The 24,981-nt window shown below is 35.4% G+C and overlaps 4 protein-coding genes across 4 annotated transcripts; 2 read left to right on the forward strand and 2 right to left on the reverse strand.

Moving 5' to 3' along the window:
• Window positions 1-898: 898 nt before the first annotated feature.
• LOTGIDRAFT_228237 (hypothetical protein) lies at window positions 899-4,384 on the reverse strand. The gene is made up of 5 exons (XM_009053213.1): window positions 4,349-4,384; window positions 3,617-3,674; window positions 2,871-3,116; window positions 2,119-2,671; window positions 899-1,651 (listed from the first exon to the last, which is right to left on the reverse strand). The coding sequence occupies exons 2-4, from the start codon at window positions 3,672-3,674 to the stop codon at window positions 2,121-2,123; spliced, it is 855 nt and encodes a 284-aa protein (XP_009051461.1). The 5' UTR covers window positions 4,349-4,384; the 3' UTR covers window positions 899-1,651; window positions 2,119-2,120.
• A 1,797-nt stretch (window positions 4,385-6,181) lies between these two features.
• LOTGIDRAFT_228238 (hypothetical protein) lies at window positions 6,182-11,342 on the forward strand. Its single transcript, XM_009053214.1, has 7 exons — window positions 6,182-6,198; window positions 6,775-6,853; window positions 7,367-7,603; window positions 7,725-7,889; window positions 8,423-8,473; window positions 8,696-9,699; window positions 10,105-11,342. Exons 2-7 carry the CDS (start codon window positions 6,775-6,777, stop codon window positions 10,945-10,947), a joined length of 2,379 nt encoding a protein of 792 aa, XP_009051462.1. The 5' UTR covers window positions 6,182-6,198; the 3' UTR covers window positions 10,948-11,342.
• Window positions 11,343-11,845: 503 nt separating this feature from the next.
• LOTGIDRAFT_228239 (hypothetical protein) lies at window positions 11,846-19,031 on the forward strand (the record flags this gene model as incomplete). The annotated part of the gene is made up of 4 exons (XM_009053215.1): window positions 11,846-11,936; window positions 16,233-16,298; window positions 16,691-16,729; window positions 17,280-19,031. 4 exons carry the CDS (start codon window positions 11,846-11,848, stop codon window positions 18,236-18,238), a joined length of 1,155 nt encoding a protein of 384 aa, XP_009051463.1. The 3' UTR covers window positions 18,239-19,031.
• Window positions 19,032-19,745: 714 nt separating this feature from the next.
• Window positions 19,746-22,658, reverse strand: LOTGIDRAFT_228240 (hypothetical protein; the record flags this gene model as incomplete). The annotated part of the gene is made up of 3 exons (XM_009053216.1): window positions 19,746-20,554; window positions 20,966-21,957; window positions 22,622-22,658. The coding sequence occupies 3 exons, from the start codon at window positions 22,656-22,658 to the stop codon at window positions 20,459-20,461; spliced, it is 1,125 nt and encodes a 374-aa protein (XP_009051464.1). The 3' UTR covers window positions 19,746-20,458.
• Between the last annotated feature and the right edge of the window lie 2,323 nt (window positions 22,659-24,981).

Raw genomic sequence — 24,981 nt, forward strand, 5'->3', positions numbered from 1 at the left:
CCCTAGTCCCACATCCCCAGGGGTGAAAACACCCCAAGTTGGAAACCAGGGGCCTAAGGGCTGAATATTACATACTGTACCGTCAAATAAAACGGTAAAAAAATTAACTGGGAAACTTGCAGGATTCCTAAATTCTGTTGTTTTCATCCGTAAGTTGTGATCAGATGCAAGCAATGGTTAACAATCCATTTATTCCCAGATTCTGACAAGCACAAGTACTCTATACACGCATAGTCTGTATCCTATTATCCATAGATAAATCGGTTTTTCACTTAACTATTCATGATATCACTTATTTACTCTTCTCGGGTTCCATTGGACCGCATGAAAAACATAACAATGATTTTTACATCTAGATTAATTCTATTTAGAAGTTAATTGCGCTTGGTATTGTCATTTCTTTCTTTTGTATACACATAATTATTGAGGGTTCCATTAGCGTGAAATAGAATTAAATAGGAAATCTTAAATTCGTGCTTATGTTATATGAAATTTATGAAATGGGTTGCAAGATTTGATATTTCCCGAGAGAAAATCATAGCTTAGCTCTGTCCAAAGTATGAGCCACGGTGGGTCAGTGTGTTAGACGTTTGGTCGCTCAGCTGACGGTCAAAGGGTTCAATTCCGGTATAATCCGCGTTCCTCTGCCAGTGATCAGTTCGGAGGGGCTGTCACGTGTTATAAGTTTGGAAGGAACAATAAACTGGCTTAATGTCCCACCTTGTACACTGGGATTAGCCCGAACAGGTGCAATAAAGTAGGACGTAATTTTATTTTATTAGTTTTTGTTGTGTAAAGCGCTCCTTAATTTCAACATGTAAAATGAAAGGATGATTATAACACAGGTCCATTCGCAGAGTGGCAGCAGGTGTTCTTGCTGATATAAAATACAAACATTAACAAACTAATTTATTTTCAAAATAACATTAAGACAAGAAGAACAATATAAATATAAAATTTAAAATATATATATTTATTTTTAAAATATACTTATGGTTGAAATCAAGTGATAGTTTAGTTATATCGGATAACCCACCATTAAGATCTTAAGACTAACTAGTTCAACTATTGTCAGAGCAAAGTAAAAAGTCTTGTGAATTTTTTCCATTATTTTTATGAGCATTGGAACAACAGCTTCAAAAAAGGACTGATAGTCTTTGTATGTCTTTGTGTTGATAAAAATATAAACATGAATTCACATTATGTCTTAAAAATTTGTTTTTACCGAGGACAATTTTCGCTTTTTACTTTGCTCAGACAATAGTTTCTTATACAGTGTGGGTATACTAAATAGATTTGTCATGTCTGAAGATCGAAAAGACAAATGTATATTTTAATATTTTTACATATTGAATCCTTTTCATGATAACTTTATCATAACAAATACGTATGAACACTTATCGTTTGATTTGCTGAATAACTCTTTTTTGAGTATGACGTAAAACTCAAAAATTCATAATACTATAAACGTTTAAAGGAAAATACAATTTGATAGTATTCTGAGATGCGGACATTTCGTTCGTTGTCTCGTGTTGAGGTTACGTACAATAACAATCTAAACTTCCGTACACAATAGGAGTACGACATTCCAAATATATTTCAAACTATTTTGAGATCTCAGAATATTTCTCCCTTTCTCCATTCACCAAATCTAAAATAAGAACATTTTACAAAATATGCTTAAATGTCTTTAAATTCACCAAGATTTATAGACGATGGCTATTACAGTATACTCTGCGTAAAAATAATGACGGATTAGCGAGAGTTTAAACGAAATAATAATAAAAAGTGTTGAAAATTGCGCTTAAGGGGCTCCGTATGTCGGAGTACTCAAAGTTTCGATATTTTTTAACATGTGCCACGTGTACTATATATAGCTCTAGATAATAAGGTAGTGTTTCAGTTATGATATCATTTTACTGATATCTGGCGGTATACTGATCAAATTTGCGTTATGTAAATTACTATGAGGATATCAAAAGGGTCTAAGCGGTGTGTCAATACAGTTGCACAGATATATCCTGAGACGAGCTCTTTCATCTAGTCTATCGTCTTTAGTGAAATCTATGAACATTAGCATACGACACTGACGTTGCCAGAAAACTTTTTATTTCTTACCTTTACACAATCACAAATTTTCTAGCACCCGTATTGCTTCCAGTAGAGGTAAACATTTGTTTGAGCATTTCTATAACTTGATTGGCTGGAATATTTCCGGCAGTTTGTGTAGTTACACTTGGCACTGATTGTGGTTGGGCAGCTTTATTAGCTTGTGGCTGTGGTGCCTGCACGGAGACTGGTTTTTGAACTGCGACGGGTTGTTGAGCAGCAACTGGTTGTTGAGCAGCAGCGATTTGCTGGGTAGCTCTGGTTCGTGAAGCAGCAACCATCTGTGGAGCAGACAACATCTGTGGAGCGGAAAGCATCTGTTGAGCACCCATAACTTGTTGAGCACCCATAACTTGTTGAGCACCCATAATTTGTGGAGCACCCACGATTTGTCGGGCGCGAATGATTTGTGGAGCATGAATGATTTGCGGAGATACTGCCATCTGAGAAGCAGACACATATTGGCCAGAGGGCGCAGTTTGAAGAAAAACGGTGTTACTGGGTATGCCGTTAACCAGTTGGTAAGGTTGAGCTCGTGCTTGAACTTGTGGTACTTGATAAACTGAAAAAAAGAATTGTTAAATTGTTGAATATTAAAATTAGTTTAAAGGAATGTATTTTATTAATAGATGCTTTACAGAGTTCACAAGAGAAATAGTTTGGATGGGTAGGCTTTGTCGCCACGTTAGCCTCTTAAACTGCATCATTGTCAAAGGAAACTTGCAATTGGTTCCGAAGGAGAATGCAAAAGACATATATACCGTTGAATTGGTTATTGTAATTCATTCCACGGGGTCTCTGAGTAGCTCCGAAACCAACTTTTTGATTTCCAAGTGCAGACTGTGCCATTGAACCCATTGAACCTCTTCTCTCCATGGCATCAGAAATCATATCGCTTCTAGTATCCATGAATTCGCCTATTTCAGTCATTCCAGCTGCTCTACCCATCCCGAATTGTTGCATACCAAATCTCTGCTGTCTCTGTGGAAATTGTCGTCCATTGAAAACTGAAAAGATGTCCCTTTTATATAATAAAAGCCATGGATTTATATGAGGACCAATTATGATTTTGAAAGTCATAAAAGTCAATTATATATGTGGGTAGACCATTTAATGTGGACCTTACAGGACTTTAATTAATTACATTACGGCAAATTAGGCAAATGCCTCAAAAATGAACTTTGGCTAAAAAAAATATATATATATAATATCCGCTGCTAGATACATCGCTTATTTGATGTCTACGGTAAAGGTAGTTACCGCTTGAAAAAGCGTGAAAAAAAGACCTCACTGGCTTGACATAGCCCAGCATGGTATCACAATACAATCGAGGGATAGGCTTAACTTATGGAGTTGTACGAAGGAGGGAAAAGACTACCACTTGTATTGTGGTTACTTGTTGAGCACAGAGATTTTCGAGAAAACCCGGCAATGACTTGGATTCGACTCGATAATGGCGACTAAGCGTTTCGGTGGATTAATTTCATTAAAATCATCATTTAATTACCCTGAGACAGCACTGGAGCAATCAAAGCCATACACATAACTAGCTTTAATCCGGCCATCTACAAATACAGAAAATAAATTTACTAATTTATCAAACATGCAATACTAACATATGCATTCTGTTAATATATAACCAATGAATGAATATTAAATAAATCAGATTTTGTCTTCTATTAAGACATAATATGAAGTATATCTGCTTAAATTGTAGAGCATTTTTCATCTGATATGACAAAATAATGTAAGAGTGCTTCAAGGTCGACAGTTTATAAATTTCGATTAGAAAAAGCTTTAGAAATACATTGCCTTACTTCAAAAACATAACATGAAAACTGCGAAATGAAAATATCCACGGACAATAAATATTTAACAAAAGTACACTTTAGCTTTCTGGTCAAATGCAAATAATTGTCAATATCAGCTATATTATGAATATGAACATAGTATAAACTTTATCAAGTAACTTTAACTAATCGCGGATAAGTGAACTATATTTTTGGGTCATATTTTGTACAATAATTTTGGCGATGATGCCAAACTTGGTTTTAAGTGAGTTAAGGGATGAAAAGGTTTGATTCATTTGACGACAATTTGAAGACAATTAAAATCTTTCAGCCAACTGTTTCCATTGGGTGATATTTATGTTGAACAAGCTGCTTAAATTACAGAAAACACAACGTCGTTTCCGGAAATATTATTTTGCCCTGCTCTTGATAGTCAAATGAATTCTTACCTTAATCTTTATTCGAAGCCGTCTTCTTGAAATTTAGGGAATGATGTGAAGAATGTATTCTCAGGGCAACTTAATTTATAGGGACCCATTAACTTTCATTAAATCATCTTCGTGGACAGAAACATTGAAGCCGAACACGCATTGACGGTATTATATTTCAACATTGGTTTGACGAAGATGAGCATATTCAAACACGTCAAAAATAGTTAATAAGTTAAAGATTTAAGTGACTGTTAACAAGCTTTTGATTTACGCTGACAATAGCTTTCTAAATCAGGCCGCGGACAATGTTCATTCTATTGTTTCAAAATGACATTACATCGAGATTTGACAACATTTGCAAATGCAACGAGGATCTTATGTCATTGAACACAGAGTTTGAGAGACTTACGAGTCGTAATAAATTGAACACCTGAAAAGGAAATGGCAACGCAATATGTCCCAATTGATAATTTTCCTTTCATTGACAGCTATATTCCTCAATCACCATCCTATGGTGTGTACTTGTCTCTATGTTCGATCATGCCTCTTAAAATGAACATAGAAAATTTTCAAACTAAGCCATACGTATTTATTCATAAGTGGACTTTCTAAATAACAGAATCCCTCTGTAATTTGATAAATATATAAAAAGAAGTAATTATCCATAAAATTTCAAGCAGTTAAAAAAAGTCGGTTATTTTTTTAGCGTTTTCAATAATTACTTACTTCTATAGTTCAATCGGAGCATACAAGCATTGTTTTGTAAAGTTACGATACCAGCCAAGTTTAATGATAATATATACTCTTCTTTACAAATTTTTTTGTCCATTCTGAGAGATAGTATTCCTTTATCCTTCTATAAAATGGTTGTTTCTTTCTTTTAAAATGCCAAATGTTTTTTGTAAAACATAACACATTTATTTGAAATACTACACATTTTTTTAAACATTAAACATGTTTTAAAAAATATCCAACATAAGATCAGTAATATCATGGATCAATATCATGGATATACTACTTCTTAAAAAAATAATATAAAATAATTAATATTTTTAGTATTTTAAAGAAATAATTAATATCTGGGGAAGCTCAAATACGACATGTTTTTGAATTTTTTGAATTTCGAATTTGAAAAAATACTTTTGAATTTGTAAAAATAGTAATTCAAAAACATGTCGTTTTTGAGCTTCTGTAAATATCTTATATTTGATATAAATATTTCAAAGAAATGTTGATTATTTCAAAGAAATGGTTAATATTTTCAAATCATGCTTGATATTTGTTGAAGAATATTTTTGAATAATATGCTGAAGAAGTAATGTTTATTATTTTAATGTATTTTCAAGAAATGTTTAGTATCGCAAATGTACATGTACAATAATGTCTTGCCTAGCCCAGTTTATAACAGTAAAATATGATGTGAAATTCCAGTTCATATTTTTTACATCTTAGTTTTATTTTATAATATAAATATTACAAAACATGTGCCTGCAAATAATAATTATCTTTAGAAAATGGCGGGAAATGGAAAATTTAACTTGTACTTCAGTTTAAAGTTGTAGTTAGATCAAATAAACTGGATTTATCAAAACTATGGTAACAAGATCAAATTTATAGACTATTAATTTTGGCTGCATGACAACATGCTTTGATTCACCGAAAGTAATAATCCATCATCCAGTAACACATCACTTATCATTATTAAATGCGGGTCTGTCACGATGACGTAATAAACATATAATAAACAGGTCTTTACTATGGTCGACATTGTCGTAAATTAATGAGAATCAATTCTGAGCTACTGCCCTATAAAAGGTTATTAAAGCCTGACTACAGAACAGAAAGATACTGTTACAGATGTCGGCAAGGTAAGTTCCAAATGGATTATCTTATTAGAACTAGTTTATATTTTCAGTGTGTATTCAGTAGGGATATCATGCATTATAGGCCTATTCACCGTGTAATGTCAACCAAATCGTGCCGCCTAAAAATCCTTTTTGATTTGTTGATAAAATAATTACCTATAGGTTATGCATATATAAGGCGTTTACTACACATGGTTGTCAATATACCTTTAAAACTATAAAATGGCCCAAATGGGTGTCACAAATACATTTCGATGGAGTTGACGCGCACGGAATAACTGTTAGTGCTTGTAAGGAAACAATTTTTAAATTCATAGAATGAAAAGGATTGGGTTAAGTTCTGCGGCTATACAATATTACAATTTCGTATCTCTTGCGTTTTTTGATATTTTAAGTCTCCATGGTAATCATGACGTTTTCTACATTTTCTCTACGGTTCGTCACATTCCGTGATTAAACTTGAAACGTTCTGAAAATCAAGGGCAATAACTCGCATGACACCCATCATGATATGATACGTAATGAATCTTAAAACTTTTTTTATTTCTCATTATATTTTCTTTTTATTATTTTTTCAAGATGGTGAAACACAAGAATTTGTCATCATGTGCCTGTGTATTTGTTTTCTTGTCAAACGTTATACTGGCAATACAACAAGGTAGATAACCCATTATTAGTTATACTATAAAGACTACTGCTATTGAAAGCGCGTATGAACATAGAAAAGCGGGGTAGGTAGGGGGTGAAGTTCCTTATTATGAGAAACTGTAAAATCTAAACCTTTAATGTGATCTTTATCAACTGAAATAGCTCAAGTCAATTCAAACTCAAAAGTTCAATTGAAAATCAGGTAAATCTACAATTGAATATGTTGAAGATAGTTGAGTGGATTCAGTATAAAATACCCCCACTTTGTGACACGCTGGTCACACTACATTTCAAAACATTCGAAACTCTTACGTAAACGGCAAATTGAACTTTTCAATAGTTTTAGTTTTCAGAACTTAGGGTCATAACTTTATAATCACCGGAAAAATAACTCAAATTCGAATTTTATACATTCTGGGAGAAACGATAGGCTAAGCTTGATGCAAAATTGCAAAATCTTATTTCGGAGACGCGGGTTTTAGTCCTCTGATTCTGTTCAATAAGAAATAATTTTTCATTTCAGGAATTCAGCAACCAAATAATGCCCCAACACAACCCTCAACCCAACCAGGCTTTGTCCGTCACGCAGGGTATGCACCTTCACCATACCCACATCACATGCCTCTTCCATATGGCATGCAACCCAATCCTTACATGATGCCTATGATGGACCCTGATTATCTCGATCATCGTATGGACATGGCCAAAGACATGGCAAAACAAAGATATGCCATGAACATGTACCGACAGTCATATCCACGTAAGTTACATTAGATTAATAGGTCATATGTATAAGTTACAGTTGTTATTATTCGCACCATTTAGCTTCTAATACAAAAAAATAACCTCCATTTTAATACCATAAATTTTATGTTATTCAGCAATGGGAATGTATCCTGGGTATCCTTATCAACAATCAAGGTCATTTGGCCCAGGACATCATTCAGCGCCCATGAGTACTGCTGGTGGACGCCATGGCTCCAGTCCTAGAGCTACTCAGTCTACACAGAATACACAACCCACTTCAGGGCCAAAAAGACTTTCAAGTAAGTCAAATGATTTTCTTTATTATTATTATTATACTGGGCAAAAAATGAAATGAATGTCCTACTTTTCTGTAGTATAATGCGCAAACAAGCATCGGGAAATTGTGAGTGAATTTAGCTTTAAGAACTGTTGGATGATCATAAATACCACTAAACACAACTCTATGAATTAGTATTGAAATTGCACCCGAATGTTTTTTACAACTACGTCGGTAACCCTGCAAGATAAAATTCAGGAGCTATTTTCTCTTCTCTGAAATAGAAAACAAAATATTTCATTTAGTAATATCGTACCGAAGGTCATTTCCTCTTCAATGATAGTGATAGATTCTAGGCGAAGCTGGAGGCTATGATGACTGGCCTACTGGTCGTAGTATTTTCTTCAACAAAGCTTTAGAAAAGTGCCTTCGAGCCAAATTGGACACGGTCGGAAATATGTCTTTGCTTGTTTTTCTGTCTTTTGAATACAAAATATAAGTCATAATTTTGTATGTCGTCTAAATTATTTTTTTTATAACCTTTCAATTGTTTAGGGAAGAAGAGATTTGTTCCTATGATGCCAGTTCCTTTTGCACCATTTGGAGGTAAATTAGTTGGTGTTTTTTATAGTTTATCATATTGAATGTAGTTAGAAAATAGTAAAATAGCATTTTAAAAATATATTCGGTACTTGATTTCTCTTTTCCCAGACACTTAAGTATCTATTTTAATCGAAATCCGGTGTTGCATTTGACATTTGATATTTGGAAACTCACATCATATTACATTCAATATGTAATCAATCTATTTAAAACTCTTGTTTTCAGGATTTGCCCCAATGTTGGGTGTACTTAGAGGTGCAGCTGTCGCTGGAAACATGGCTATGGTGCATAGAGTAGGTCGAATGAGAGCATTAGCTGCTAGAAGAAACAGAAACGGATTTAATCAAAATAGTAGAACACGAGGAAGTCAGTCTACTGTGTCCCGCTTTAATCCACAATCTAACCGACCTATGGATAGCAGTTTTAACGCGATCGATAATGCCGTTGCTCGGTCAACCGGTGCTCAACCAACCGTCGTGCAGCAATTAGTTCCCCAACCGCTATCACAGCCATTTATGACACAGAACATTATTTCACAACCTGGTCAGCAGGTCATATCTGACCCTATCTTGTCTCAACCGGCCTTGACCCAAAACATAGTGGTCGACCAACCAAGCATCGTTGATCCTTCGGGCTTAGGTGGACAGCAACAGATCATAGTAGACAACGGTCTAGGTGGACAACAACAGGCTATTGTTGATAATGGGTTAACCATGCAGCCACAAGTTATAGTCGATCCCAGAGTTGTCGGGCAGCAACAAGTTGCTATTGACAATACATTAGCCGGGCAGCAACAGCAAATATTAGATCAACAAGCTGTTAACGAACAACTTGCTGCTCAAACAGCTTCCAATAAACAATTAGATGCTGCACTACAGCTGCAAATGGATGTTCAACAAGCTATTAATCAACAAACAAGTCAACTAGCTGGTTCACAACTTGCCTCACAAAATGCTCAACAATTGTATAATAGCGTAGGTCAACAAATAGATCTTCAACAGGCCAATAACCAACAGTCGTCACCACAGGTAGCCTTTGATGTTTTAAACGGACAACAGAGTATCGCCAATCAGCCTCAGTCATCTCAACAAATATTCAATCTCCAACCGAATATAAACCAACAGGCTTTGGATCAACAAGCCTTGGATCAACAGATCGTGAACCAACAGCCTTTGAACCAACAGACTTTTAGCCAACCGGCTTTGAATCCACAACCTTTTAACCATCCGGTTTTGAACTCACAGGCTTTAGATCAACTAGCATTGAATCAACAGAACATAAACCAACAGGCTCTGGATCAACAAGCCTTGAATCAACAGATCTTGAACCAACAACCTTTGAACCAACAAGTTTTTAGCCAACCAGCTTTGAATTCACAGGCTTTGGATCAACAGGCCTTGAATCAACAGATCTTGAACCAACCGGCTTTGAATCTACAGGTTTTTAACCAACCGACTTTGAACCAACAGGCTTTGGATCAGCAAGCCTTAAATCAACAGATCTTGAACCAACCGGCTTTGAATCAACAGGTTTTTAACCAACCGACTCTGAACCAACAGGCTTTAGATCAACAAGCCCTAAATCAACAGATAATGAACCAACAAGCTTTTGATCGACATGCTTTAAATCAACAGAGCATGAACCAACAGGCTTTTAACCAACCAGCTTTAAACCAACAGGCTTTTAACCAACCGACTTTGAATCAGGGTTTGGATCAACAAGCCTTGAATCAACAGAGCATGAACCAACAGGTTTTGGAACAACAAACATTGAATCAACAGATCTTGAATCAACAGGCTTTCAACCAACCGGCTTTGGATCAACAACTCCTGAATCAACAGATCTTGAACCAACAGGCTTTGAACCAACCGGCTTTTGATCAACAAGCCTTGAATCAACAGATCTTAAGCCAACCGGCTTTAGGAACCCAGCCTTTCGATGTAAGCCAATCCATCTCAGGTCAGCAGCAATCTCAAATTTCTAATGCACAACAGTCAGTATCTAATCCAATGGATGGCATGAACATTCAAATCCAAAATGTTATGGCCGATCTTGCAGCCTCTCAGACATCAGCACTGAGCTCTTCTCAAAGTAACGCTGTTGACGTGGGAAGTGCAGTAGTACAACCACAACAACCATCGAACCAGCAGCTTTTGATACAGCAACCAGGTCAACAAGCTGCAGGACTTTCCTCGTTAGCATTCCCTGAGTTGCTTAGTTTCAATGACCCAAGTGCTAGCAACATAGCTAATACTCTTCAACTACGTCAAGCTCAGGCTGCCGAACCTGTAACTACAAAAATAGCTGCTGGTGGTCATGGTGGTGGTGGTGGTGGTGGTCCACCTCAACCTCCGACTTATCCAAGTCAAACTGGCCAACAAGCTAATTTAGCTACTCTCGACTTAATAGCTAATTTAGCATCATTAAATCAACGAGGTATGATTCCAAAACATCAAGGTCGACCTTTTAATTTATAACGTTAGTATATGAAATCTGGACAATGTTCATACTAAAAGTTTATCTCTATTACTCTTAGTATATTTTGATCTTTATCCAATATGAACGTCTGGTGCAGGGTATGTAGACGTGTTCGTGTGGGTTTCAAGAACTTTGTGAAAAACGTAACGAGTCAGTGGCGAATTATATGATATAAGTATTGGGAGATCCTGCTGTTTTAAATACTATGCTTCCTTACAAAGGTGTAATTTAATGAGACACTTTAGAATATGTATCGGAAAAAGATAAGATATAAATTAACTTAGAAAGAAAATTTATAAAATGTTATATAATATATGAATTGATATAGTTTATGGTTGTTTAATTATGAAGAGAATTTATGTATGAAATAAAGTCATTATGTTTGATAAGTTTGAATGATTACTTTTCTTGTGAGACACAGTTGAAAGCCAGAAACTACAATATTCTAAACAGCCCAGTCACTGGACTAACATTAAATAGATATGAGTCGATAAATGACTTTTACGTCCTACTGTTCTTGATATGATTGGTCCATTAATGAAGGGCAACTCCCTGTAGTGTTTAACATTTTGGGGGTTCTGCTGAATATCGATGGCATGTGAAAACACGACTCAAGAAGATGGATGTCTGGCAAACAATGTTTAATTTCCCTAAAATTGACATGCGCAGAGTTTGACAAGTATTTCCCAAACACGTGAACAGAGATACAATATAAAGGGACTGAAAAGGTGTAGTATCTGATAAAACATGTGCATGTATAACTCCTGCGTTTTTAAATGAAGTATTAATAAAGTATTTAAACTGTTCGTAATTAGTGTTCATAAATCATAGGTCTAGTTTTTCTGGTGGTCTACGTGGTCGATCTTGATATCGACGTTCTATCACTGGAACTGCAGGATGGCGGTCCTTGATTCCCGTAAGGAAGTTGTGCTAACGGATCATCGTCTCCTGGTTGAAAAAGGCTCTTCGTTGGGTTCAGGAATGTATGGTAATAGTTGACAAGAATCATTATCAAACTTAATGATATGTTCTATATGAACGTATCGACCTTTCCCCGTAGCTCGGACTAAATACGTTCTTAGGCTTTGATTTTTCTCCCTTTTACCCATTTCTCTTCCCACCCTCTAAAATTCCGAATTTTGACTATTTCGTTTTCTCCCAAGTTTATATCATGCTATGCCTTCTGCTTCTGTTATTTATTTTGCATGAACTGGGCTGGGTCTGGCTTTAATAATAAAAGCCTAGTCCCGAGTTTGCGCCATAAAATCAATTCAGCTGGAAGCATTCCGGTTGCAGTATGAGGAGTAGAGCGGTAACGGAAGGAATTCTGCTAACTGAAGGCCCATGGTCAGATTTGTCTGTTATTGTAACGTTTGTTACAGTAACGAGTCTCTCTGGAACTGGAATGAGCGTTCTGCAGCCCCATTGTTTGTCCTTTTCTGAAAAATTCACAGGAATACCTTCCCATACTCTGGTTGGCCACTTCCAGGGTATTAAAAGTGCTTTCAGTGGTATTTTTCTTATCGACTGACAAGACTTTACTCGCCATCATAAGTAACATCTCGCCGATTTCATTCTAAATTCTACGGATGTTGAATGGAGTTCTGATTTCTGAATTTACTAGGGACTACTACACATAAACTCCACAGGATACACCCCTGTCCCATAGAAAGTTCATTCTGTCTCGATTCCAAAGTTCGATCGGTTGTGTAATTTAACCATCCATTCATAATATAAGTCCACACTCTCGACATTAATGGATCCTTATCAGTAACTGGAGGATCGTTCAGATACGTGAAATGGAAAATGTTCAATTCTTCAGACTCCGTTTCTAAATTCAAAAGTAAACGTGGAATCGCGTCTGCATTACTGTGGTCTGTCGATTGTCTATACTGAATCTCATACTGGAAACTTGCCAATATTAAAGCCCACCTTTGTAAGTGCGCAGCCGTACATCTGCTTTGGAAATAGCTGTGAGAGGTTTGTGGTCGGTCTCCAAAATTAGCTTTTTACCATAGAGATATTTATGGAACTTTTTGACACAAAATATCAAGGATATTGCCACCTTCTCTCGTAATTTGTCTCACTGGGGGCAAGCGTTCTTGATGCGAAAGCTATCGGTCGTTTAGTCACATCATCCATCACGTGTGAAACAACAGCATTTAGTCCATAATTTGAATCATCACAGGCTAATTTGATGGGTTTGTTGACTTCGTAGTGAACCAGCAAACCTTCACTGCTAAGTAACTCCTTAAATTTAAGAAAAAACTTTTCAAAATCTACATCTAAGAGACGTCGGGGCGCTCGGATGCACCAACCCAAATCAAACGCTCGTAATCCCAAACGACCAGCCACTGATAATTGAACTTCGGTAAATAATAAACGCCATTTGTAATATCTATTTCAAAGTGTTGTGGATCAAATATAGGATACTAACACACTTAATTCATGGCCGATGATCGTCGTTTTTCAGTACACAAAATTAGACCCCGAAGTCAGTCACAAATGAAATTGTAGATTGTGACTGACTTTTGTAACTAGTTGAAAAATGCAGTTTGACCAGTTGAAAAAAATGTGGCTGATGTGCTATTCAGTTATTAACTATATATAATCTTATGTAGAACATACTTGAATGTATTCACCTACCTGTTCAGTGAAGAAACCTTTAAAGAAGATATATATGCATTTAATTTATGATACAAAATGGCACCAATAGTCTATAACTACATATTCCATCCATGATTATTGATTCAAAATGAGTAAAAGACACCATCTCTTTACGACCCTTAAACTAAACTTTCCAGAAAGCTATGCTAAAAAAAGGTTTTAGTAGTGAGCACCATGTTTTATTTCAACTGGGCTTTATTGTGATGATTTCAGGGCCTACACAAATGTTTCATAGGATATAATTGTTTTCTACTGAAGTAGTTGTGCCATATATAGACCATAGGAAAAACTTTTTTTTCCAAAACTGTTGCTTTTGGGTATACAATTAAACATTTGCTATCTCTTGCCAATTGCGACACAAAACTATCTAAAAACTATTGGCTTCAATTTGAGATCTCGTCTCGCATATTCTTTTTGGAAAACCTATTCTTAATCTAATGATATGCAGATCATCCTTTTTGGCTCTTACAATACATAAAAAGAAAAAGAAAAACATAATAACTATATGGGTCTCCCAGCGTTCTATAGCGGAATCTCATTTAATCATATTCATATATTCATCGAATACTATATATAATATTCTCAGGATTTGTTCTCAGAATTATCATCCAGAAGATCGTATTAAATATAGTCTAGCTCGCTGGTTTCTAACTTTCTAACCACATTTGCAGATACGAGTTGTATCTCTTTACCACAAGCTTGGAATACTCGAGAATGTTTTGAAATATTAGATTGGGTTAAGAGGGGCCCCATAACGTATCGTTTTCTGTTTTTTTAGAGACAATACCTTTTATTTTCACACCAAGCACCCTGGATGATATCTGAATCTTGAAGGCACGAGTTTCGTCCCTTATTTCATTATTTTTTTATTTCTTGCAAATGATCCCTTGTCGGTTTATAAGTTAGATAAAACGCGACGGAAGGTAAACAAAACTAATAACTACTGCGTGTTTTATCTCATGCATAATTATCAAGCATGACCCAATGCCTTGATTGACAGCGACCTTGCATTCATTTACGGTCATTTTCACAATAAAACAAAGGGTCATCAGTATGTTAGGTCATAGTAACACGACATACCCGACCGCCAACATAATTATGTAAGAAACAGTGAGAAATATGGATGGATATAGAATTATGATTAAGTTAGCTGTCATAGTAAACAATTTGATGACAATTATATTGACAAGTGACACCTCGTAGGATAATAACTTAATGTATGTGCTGCAATCATCCATCCCTCATTATTAATCCTATATATATATGTAAAGAATTTTTAACGGGCCAAATTTTAATTTGGAATGTACTTCTGAAGTGTAAGTTAAAATTTTGGAAAGCCGCTTTGTTAAACAAAAATTATCAGAAAGTGTGTAATCTGACTGTTTTTTAGGTATGAAGTTTGGGCTTTTATTATCTTTAAACTTTTGGTCATAGGTCAGTTCAAATTTATCCCGTGCTCATTCTTCAGGTTAGAATTTTTGACGGATTGATATTATTTTTGGTATGTGTACACATTATAATGCAAGAATGATGCTATTGAGTTTGGACTTTTGTGTGTTTGTCGGAATTTTTGTTTTTGTATGTTCATTATAAGGAAAGGGTGAAGCTAGGGATAAAGGTAAAAGTGCATTTTCAAAGATTTTCAGTCTTGGACAGTAAATGTGACAACTTGAAGGTCCCCATTCTGTTCTCAGTATGGATTTTTTTGTTTTGTTTCCAGGTTGATTCTTATCTTATTTTTATTATAATTTTACAATTTTTCACACATTTACTGATCGTCCGAAAGTACCATGTATCTCATCCTCAAACATAAGCAATGCCTTTTTAAATTTATCTTAGTGTTAATATGTTGATAGGCATACCAAGGTAATGATCACCCTTATTGAATTTGAAAACATAAATCAGAAATACCTTTCTTGGCACGAAAGGGCCGAGCTTGAAATGTTAGGACTTCTATTCATGAGATCTTTCTTTTGATAAATGGTGTTGACGGTGATGGACTCACTCGCTCCATTTTATCATATTGATTAGGGGTCTCGTGTCTTTTAAGATTTTTCTTGTCATGACTTTTCTGATCAATTGCTTACTCTGAACTGTCAAAATATAAAATATTTTTATCAGTTACCTCCCTTGAACTATTGAAATCAGTTACTGTTTTTTGTGCCTTCTGTTTGTCGTGTTTATTGTGCATGTTGAGCAACAATGACGGATGTAGCGCCAGGCAGCGTATGCTAACTCTTCTAGACACCTGATACCACTTTTCATTACGATGTACTTAGGGTCTATAAACTTATGATTGATATACTTCTTGAAGAGTTCATTCGCTGCTACCAATGTTTTGCCATTATGTTGTTTTCGATTTTGGGTTTCGTTTTGCGGTTAGTACTTGAAAATATACAAGGAAATATTTTCTTGAGTTGTTTTGATATTGTCTTGTGTTGAGTTGTTTTGATATTGTCTTGTGTTGAGTTGTTTTGATATTGTCTTGTGTTGAGTTGTTTTTTGAGTTGTTTTGATATTGTCTTGTGTTGAGTTGTTTTGATATTGTCTTGTGTTGAGTTGTTTTGATATTGTCTTGTGTTGAGTTGATTTGATATTGTCTTGTGTTTATTTACAGCTGTGAAAATGGGGTGTCTATACATTCTCTTTATGGTTACCATACAGTTGGCTGTAGCTAGTTATTGTAAGTACACTTTACCGATTACAATTAACCCTGTTTTACCAAATATACGTTCTGAGATGGAAGTAGCATGCAAAAATGGTCTCCGTTCATTCAGATAGAACATAACACCGAGACAATGCATCACTATGCAACAAAATGTGTCTAAAAAGATGGATCCTCAACAATATATTAAGATATATTAAGTTTAATATGCATTCTGTTTCTTATCTGTTTTAAATATTCGACGGAAAATTCGATCCTTGGGCAGCGTATTGATTGTGAAGTCTAGCGATTTCGTGTGGATGAGGCATTTTTACTGTGCTCACTCTACAATATTGATAGCTTACCTCAATTTCCTAACAGAAAGTTATTGACAGGCTCAGATCTTAACATTTGCCAATGGTGTTTTTCAGATAATCCTTCAGAATTGAGCCGGCTAGCAGCTTATTATAGTATGTATCATTATTTACTTCTAGGTCTTAATTCATATACAAACTAGGAATCGCCCAGCTTTTCTAGTGTTTATAGTTTTTTAACCAAAAAGCCAACCGGCATCAGTACTGATATACTGGCATATCTACTTCAAATCGAACCTTTGCCCATGTGTGTCGAAAGAAAATTTGAAGATTTTCATTTTCGTTTATTGCCGACTTAATGAACATAATGAAAATGAGAAAATACTGATGTGGATGGGGGAAACCGCTGAATGAAACACCATATTGTACCATTGTTGCCACACCAAGAAATTCCATTATTTCACCTCCACTAAATCCCCTATTTGCTTTACATCATTTCTCAGTTTCAACAATACGCAGATATTGTATTTTTTTCTAAACAATATTCACATCATTATGACTCCTCTTCCAATATATAGATAATGTTGGCTTGTTTGGTAAAGTGAAAGGTTAGATATAAAATACTAGTATAGGTTTTTGTAGTTCATTTTGATAATGTGTTTTAGATTTTAGTCAGACTTCACAAGTCTTTTATTTGTCATTACAGGTATGTACGATATTGATATGCCTGAAGGTTTAGAGATGCAATTGGCAGCTGCAATGAGTGGTAGAAACCAAGGCTATCAACAACAAAGACAACTTTATAGTCAGCAATATTATCAGCAGAAACCAACTACTCGCAGTCAATATAACCGACAACCAGTATCTCGATATCCAAACAACCAGCAATATCGAAATACTAACAACCAACAATATCGAAATGCAAATAACCAACAATATCGAAATACATATAACCAGCAGTATCAAAATACATATAACCAGCAGTATCGGAATACGTATAACCAACAATACCCAAGTAATCAACAATACCGAAACACTAACCAACAATACCGAAATACTAATAACCATCAATACCATAATCAACAACGTCAACAATATGCAAATCCCAACAGCCTATATCACAATCCCAGTAACCAATATCCTAGATCTCGACAGCAATCTAAGGATGTCCAACGACGTGGTGATGCTGGTATCAATTATCAAAGTTATACTACAGAAAGTAATATACCAACAACAACCGAGACAGTTCCACAATTTGAAACATCGACACCTCTTCCACTCAGAGAACAACGAACAACACCTGGTACACTCTCCGCTGTCGGGTCTGTGCAAGCAAAACCGGCACGAAACAATAATCCAGCACAGAGTGCAAACCTCCAACACCCAAAGGCTCATCAGAAACCTAGTGCTAAGCCGTATCACTGGCCGAACTACAGACGTAATTATCAACAAAGAACAACTTCACCTTATAACAACTACCAGAGAACACATCATTATCAACAAGCAAACCAAAATTATTATCGTGGAACGAGCAATAGAAATCAAAACAATTACCAATCGCAGAATTACAATAGATATAACCAAAATAATCATATTACTGGATATCCCTCGTCTAATTTTCTCCCATATATGGCAGGTGCTGATGTGTTTGACATTACTAAATAGACATTTGGTGGAAGATGTTACCGTTATACCAGTTACCAATTGTATCAAAAACAATACAAAACGCAATTCCTCAACTTCAATACCGATACATTTTCAGCTATTTTAAATGCATCAATGTCATATAATTAATATATCATACAGTGATGTCCAAATGGTTTAATTTCAAATTCATTCCAAATTGAAATCTTTGCTAAACGATACACTAGGACTGTGTCATTATTATTCCTTATTGCGTATTACATGAGTTATGGGAAGAATTACTTGTTACATGCATGTAAATAAATTTAGCTTTTTAGGGCTAAAATGTTATATATATATGTAAAGTTCTTTATGTGCGTTTCGTAACAATAAGCGAGGAGAATTTTTTGAAGGATTTGCAAATTTGCAAATAGATTAATTCATTAAACAGCCTGTGATATGGCATGATGAAGTAAGACAGATATACTGGTTGTAGAATGTAAACGTATTGCCTGTCAATAAACTTAGGTCCCCGTTAATCATAAAAATGTCAGGCGTGATTGATCAGATGCTCGGATTAATTTCAGTATTATTAATGTGTCTATGTTACAACGTATCAATATGTCATAGTTTGTTACAAGAAAATAATCGAAACATCTTGTCATTGCATTCGACATCGTCGTTATGTTACTGGATAGTAGGGTATTATGTTAAATAAATTCAATGTAGAGTTGAAATATTATCTTATGTTTACTTATTACTATGATATTTTTAAATCAAAGTATGATATTTATGTTATTTTGTATTCTAATTTTATTAAATTAATATATGTTGAGTAGTGTTACCGTCCTCCATAACACAGACCAAAGCGTCACAAATCATATGATAGAGAGTAACACGGAAGAAAACTATAAATGAACTTGCCATCGTATTGAAAAAAAAATCACACTTCTCCTTCTTCCTTTGGCCAGTGATTAGAAAAATATTAAAGGTTACTGTAAAACATTACAAAAAAGGCTTTGTTCTTTGATATTCTTCTATATAAACGTCAGATTACATGAAAGGAAACTTTGGTCGACCCTGCTACTGCCAGAGATCTAATGGATTTAAATAAATGTCAGCAACTGGCGGCATCTTGGAGAATCTGTCCAGTCACTGGATAAAGTCAACCTGAAATCACAGGCGACAGAAAAATCAAATTTGCTTTCACTGGCTCACGTTCTATTTTTCAGCAAAACCAAATGAGTCCGAGTCTTAATAAAATAAAGTAAAATTTGACTTGGAATTGTGATGCATGTGTAGGTAGTATAAGTTTAAGAATCATTTTACTGCACTTGCATTTCAGGTCTTGGTGACATTTGGGTCATACAATGTAGGTTTAAAATGTAACCAAAAACACCACCACAAGTAATATAAGTTGTTATCAAAGTATGTTCAACAAGCAAGGATTATGGGCGGAAAACCAATATATCATTTGAGTTTACCATTGTTAAATGTTTAAGCAGGAAAAGCCTATGTATTGTTGGGGATTTTTTTAAAAAGGGCCATTGAAATCAGCTAATGTTTAATACTATCGTACACGATGTATTCAATGGTCAAGTACATGTTTTATGTTAAGATAGAAGTAAAGATTAGAAAAGAAGTAGTCGCTAATTAACTAGAGACGCTAGGCAAGCATGTACAGTAGCAAGTGAACATGTACAAAATTACAAGTGTGCAGCAGTTACTTAATAAGAAACGCTTACAAGGCATGTACAGTAGCAACAGTATCTGTACATGTACAAAATGATAATGACACTGACCAAATATGAACAGGAAATTGCTTACAACAAGGTATATATCTGATTCGATCTACATGATATAATGTACACATCTTTCCTGTACATTTAATGCTTTGTTTACATATTGATCAAAGTATACAGCAGACATAGTCATATGCTAAAATGGATGCGTATGTTTCAATGAATATATTCCAAGAAAAAGTTTGCAGTCATCATGTGAAAAATGCTATACCTTGAGAGATCAATAACGCAATACAATCTCTAGATTTCCTTTTTGTATAACAGATTCAATTGTGTATTATATTCAGACACAATGCACCCACTGCACATACAATATGTACACGCGCAAGATCTATTACGTTGTATATTTTCCACAAGACGTTAAATATCCTTTATAAAAGTAACTATTTGTGTATTGAGCATATTGCAATTCAGATTTCAAAGAAGTTATTGCTCACGTATGTTTATGTTTTACAAGCCATTAAACAAGCGATACTAAAAGGAAGACAACGGCAATAGTTAATAAAATGGTAACCCCGACACATAACTTTACACCAGCTGGTGATTTTCTTGCGGCCTGAAAAAGGAAAGAATATCTATACAGTTAAACTGATATTATATCAAACAATTATAATCTTAAATGTAAACCTAAAGTTTTGGAAGGGTAGCACCCCAACCCAAACTGTGATATGATCAGATTAGCAATATGTTAATGCGTCTTCACATCTTAGCAATTACTAGTTGCGCATAGTTGCGGATATTGAAAGTGGGCATCAATTCCGAACGCAACTCAGTTATTCTTATTTGCAACCATACACAACAGTTGGTTTAAGGGCCCCTACGCATGTCACACGAAGTTGAACCATTACCGCAATGGTATACTTAGGGCATATCTCTTCTGATACATCTCTACTAAACAGAAATCATTTATCGATGACAGTGGATTTTCTGTTAATCGCCACTGTTCTGCAAGAGAAAAATAACGTACCTTTTTACTGTCAATAGGCTTCACTTGAACTTTGCCCTCTTTCCACACATATTTGACATCATTCATTGAGTCTTTATACACTAGACTACAGTTTTTATATGTATATGGAGTTCCCGGAACCGGAGGTCCAGTTCCTATCCGACTCAATAACACATAATCACTAGAATAACTCCTTGTATCTTCGTCCGTGATTTGGTCATTGCCCTTTAACCTTGCTTCTGTCATTTCACTCGCCATGGCTTCAGATCCCACCGTTTTGTCCGAGGTAGGAACTAAATGGTAACCATCATGTCTAGAAAACTGAGGATTCGAATCTGAGGACTTCTCTAAAAGAGGATGTTCTGGTCCCTCCATGTGTATACATGTTGCATCACTATCTCTTGTGTTGTCTAAAGTTGTATGGATACAACCTTCGTCACAATCGCTTTTTGAATAACGGACACTACCTTGTTTCAACGCTGTTTTCAAGTTTTCAGATGTCTCAACAGAAGGATGGTCATGTGCGTTAACTACCGTTACACAGTTAGGACTACTAGTTCCCGTCGGATTAAGACGGTCAGATGCCACGCTTTGGTCACACATATTATCGCGAACAGGTTCAACTTCGTGTTCCGTACTTCTTTCTAACGCTGCATGTAAGCCACTGACCCCTTCTAGAGTTGGAAGCAGGGATACTTCGTTTGAATCAATTGTTGCATCAGAGTCACTAGATACATCGAACGATGAGCTTTTTGGATTTTCATCATTGTCACAGTTATTCCAGTTATCGATTTTAGATTGTGCTTCATTTGGTTTTTGGTCGTTTTCTGATGATTTGTGTTCTTGGTTTACAGGTCCAAGATTTGGGTTAATGCTTTCTAGATCCACATAGGCGTTTGGTATATCCATTACACCATCTATGTCTGGTTCTGGTATATAGGGTTCATAGAGGTCAGCCTCGTTATACGGCGGTGGTGGTGGTGGGAAATAATCTTCGTCATCCATTATCATATCTGAAAATGCAACAAACATACGTTATGATTTTCAGAACATTTTGCGATTTTGAGGCCTCAAAGGATCGCATGTCAGAATCTTGATACAATTGAAAGCATTCTCTCGCTGACCTAGTCCTCCTTACTTATGCGATACAGAATGATAATAATAATAACCTTCTATGAATCTACGAGTCAATGTGAGGGACTGGCATTGAAATGATATAGTCGTTTGGGTGATACTATAAACCATAGTATCGTTTGTTACGACAGTTGGAAATCGAAGAAGAGTAGGTATATTTCAGTGCTCTAATGTTCGTCTTCATTAACCGAAACTTGACCAGATAAGTAGGAAGTAAAACTCGTGCTTCGTGTACAGTCAGAAACAGTCGAAACAGATTACAGAGACTTTCTAGTATTCCTTAACTGACTAACTTTGTATGGAAACAGTATCGCGTTAGCGTGACAGTATGTACATTATAGCAAGAGGATTAATAACATTGTTACTTCGCTATATAGTGCGACGCCGGAAGCCAACCTCAAAATAACATTTGCAATAATCATTATAACCATCACGTTCACAGGCACCTTTCAAGTTGGCGTACAAGGCCATAGCGTTACGAGCAAATGCCTCATGGTCAGACGACCAAACATAAGAAATGTATTTTTCTTCTCAATTATGTACGTGTATATGTGAATCCGACCATCCAATTTAACGACATAGTGGCACACACTGCTGACGCTCTTTTTCAATATGGCCGCACTTATAGAAGATCAACTCTACCGAATCTTTTATTTCGAAGGGATAAGAGGACTACCCAAAAAATACTCATGTTTAATCACTTCATCACTTCAAGACTCATTTGGATGCATCCACCTCAAATGTAACAATATAAAAAATACTCTACACAACGTCTCAACTTAACCCAGTTTGGTGTAGCCTATATTAAGTGATCTTTACAAATCATATTTAAGCATTGAAAAATACCAGTCTGTAGCCTCCAGTAATTTGACTTCACTGATGGAAGTATTAACAGACACGCGCATGTTCCTGATCATAGAAACTTATAGTAGCCGATATAGTTTGATAATTCATTAATTCATACTGTAAAGGATTTTTAAAGGCTTTCTTTCTAGGCTGCGCACGATAAAAACCAAAATAAAGGGCAAAATATCCCTCATTGCACTCTTTGTGGATTGAATACTCCATTCATTTCATTTCTATTTCTAGCCCTAGTATGTATATTGGGGACACTTTGCATCATTGAAATTGTCCAACTTTCATAAAATAGGAAAATAAACATATTATAATGACGTCGCGACTATCACAAACGCCAGACTTTTGAGTCAATCCGCCGATGGTTTCTAAACTGTTGTCGCGCAGCCCTATTGTACAACCGCATGTAAGTCGTAATCAGTCTAATAGGCTACGTTTTATTTCAAAGGCTACAACTTCGAGATGCTGGCAATATGCAATTACTGTCTACCATACGGTATGGTATATAAACACTGGAAATGAATTGCTGCACTGAATGGTATCAATCGGCTGTTGGAAGTAAGAATTAAGTAGTTTACTTAGGAACAAGAATCAGCATGAATATAAATCTAAAAGATAAAATTTATAATTCTGCTACATTAATTGAAACATGAATTCACTTGTCAATCAACGGGAAGTCACCACGGCAAATCCCAAGCGAATTTCAAGCCACAATACAATTGCTTATTCTGTAAATTTAGAGTTTTGCGTGCTATTCTTGTCATCTCCCAGGTTATTTCGGTTAATAAAGCTTCTTAGATATCTCCCCTTATATGGCTGAAAGAGGGGTGAATCGTCCTTGTGTGCCTTTAAAACAAAATGCACGAAGAAAGAATTCCTGGCCATACTAACAGCAGAAAATATCGTCAACTAATCGAAACACAGAAGGAGAAAAACCGATCTTAGCGCAATCAAACATGAAAATGCCTTTTAACCTATATTTTAGCTTGTAGAATGCTATAATTATGCGTTTGTTAGCTGCCAGGGTTCAATTGAAGCGGTATCGTACCAATTAGCGAAATTTAAATTTTATCACAACGATCTGCGAATCAAAACAAATTGTAAATTGATCATGAGCATTTTCGCCAGATTTAGTAATATCAGGAAACGCTCAACTAGACCGTTAAGTCTATATATAAATAGCTGGATCCAATTTAATTAATCTATTTTACAATTTTTATGATTATTTTTTACCCTATTGTTATATTATTTTAGACGTCATTGGTGAGATCGATCTATAGAAAAAATAGCAAAGTTTATATATGTTTTACTTAAAGAGAAGGAATTCTCTGTAATTTTATTTGACCACTGAGACTACTCATGGAAATGTTTTACAAATTCTGCTTGGATTTCAATCGGTCAGAGGCATTCTACAGATGTACAATAGCTACCTCTCAAATGTAAGAGAATACCCCCTTAACTACTGTTAGTCTATATCTCTGCATTTTCCACTTAACAGCTCTGTGACGGCGCCAGTGGGGGCTACAAAATCAATTTTATACTTAAAACCTTTAAACTTTAAACCGCGATATATGGGACAGATTAGTATCAAGTATCACCAAATCAATTCTATTTTAAAAAAAATGCAGAGAACTATCTCTAGTCTTGAGAAGTTGGTGCCGCCAAATCGCCAATGTTTAAAAGACGATGAATACCCATAGGAGAACTTAAAAATATAAACTCGTGTTCTGAAGCTTTATATTTTATATAATGTGGCTTTTCGAATACATTAAACTATACATTAAACGTTAATTCTAAATTGAAATAAATATGTTGCCAAGACTTTGCAGGAGAAAAAAGTTGGAACGGCGACAAAGCCATTTTTCAATACATCACAGAAAATAATATAATGCTTTTCGGAAATTCTCCAAGAACTTGGAATCAGTTTGTCTGACAAGCTAACCATTCTTGTGGAATCAAATCAATATTCTATTTCTAAGATTTATATTCGGTGTTATCTTTCACAAATCCTGACAAGTTGTCATTCATTTTTTTCATATCAATATCCA

The sequence above is a fragment of the Lottia gigantea genome (genome assembly GCF_000327385.1).
Source record: "Lottia gigantea unplaced genomic scaffold LOTGIsca_2, whole genome shotgun sequence".
Lineage (NCBI taxonomy): Eukaryota > Metazoa > Mollusca > Gastropoda > Lottiidae > Lottia > Lottia gigantea.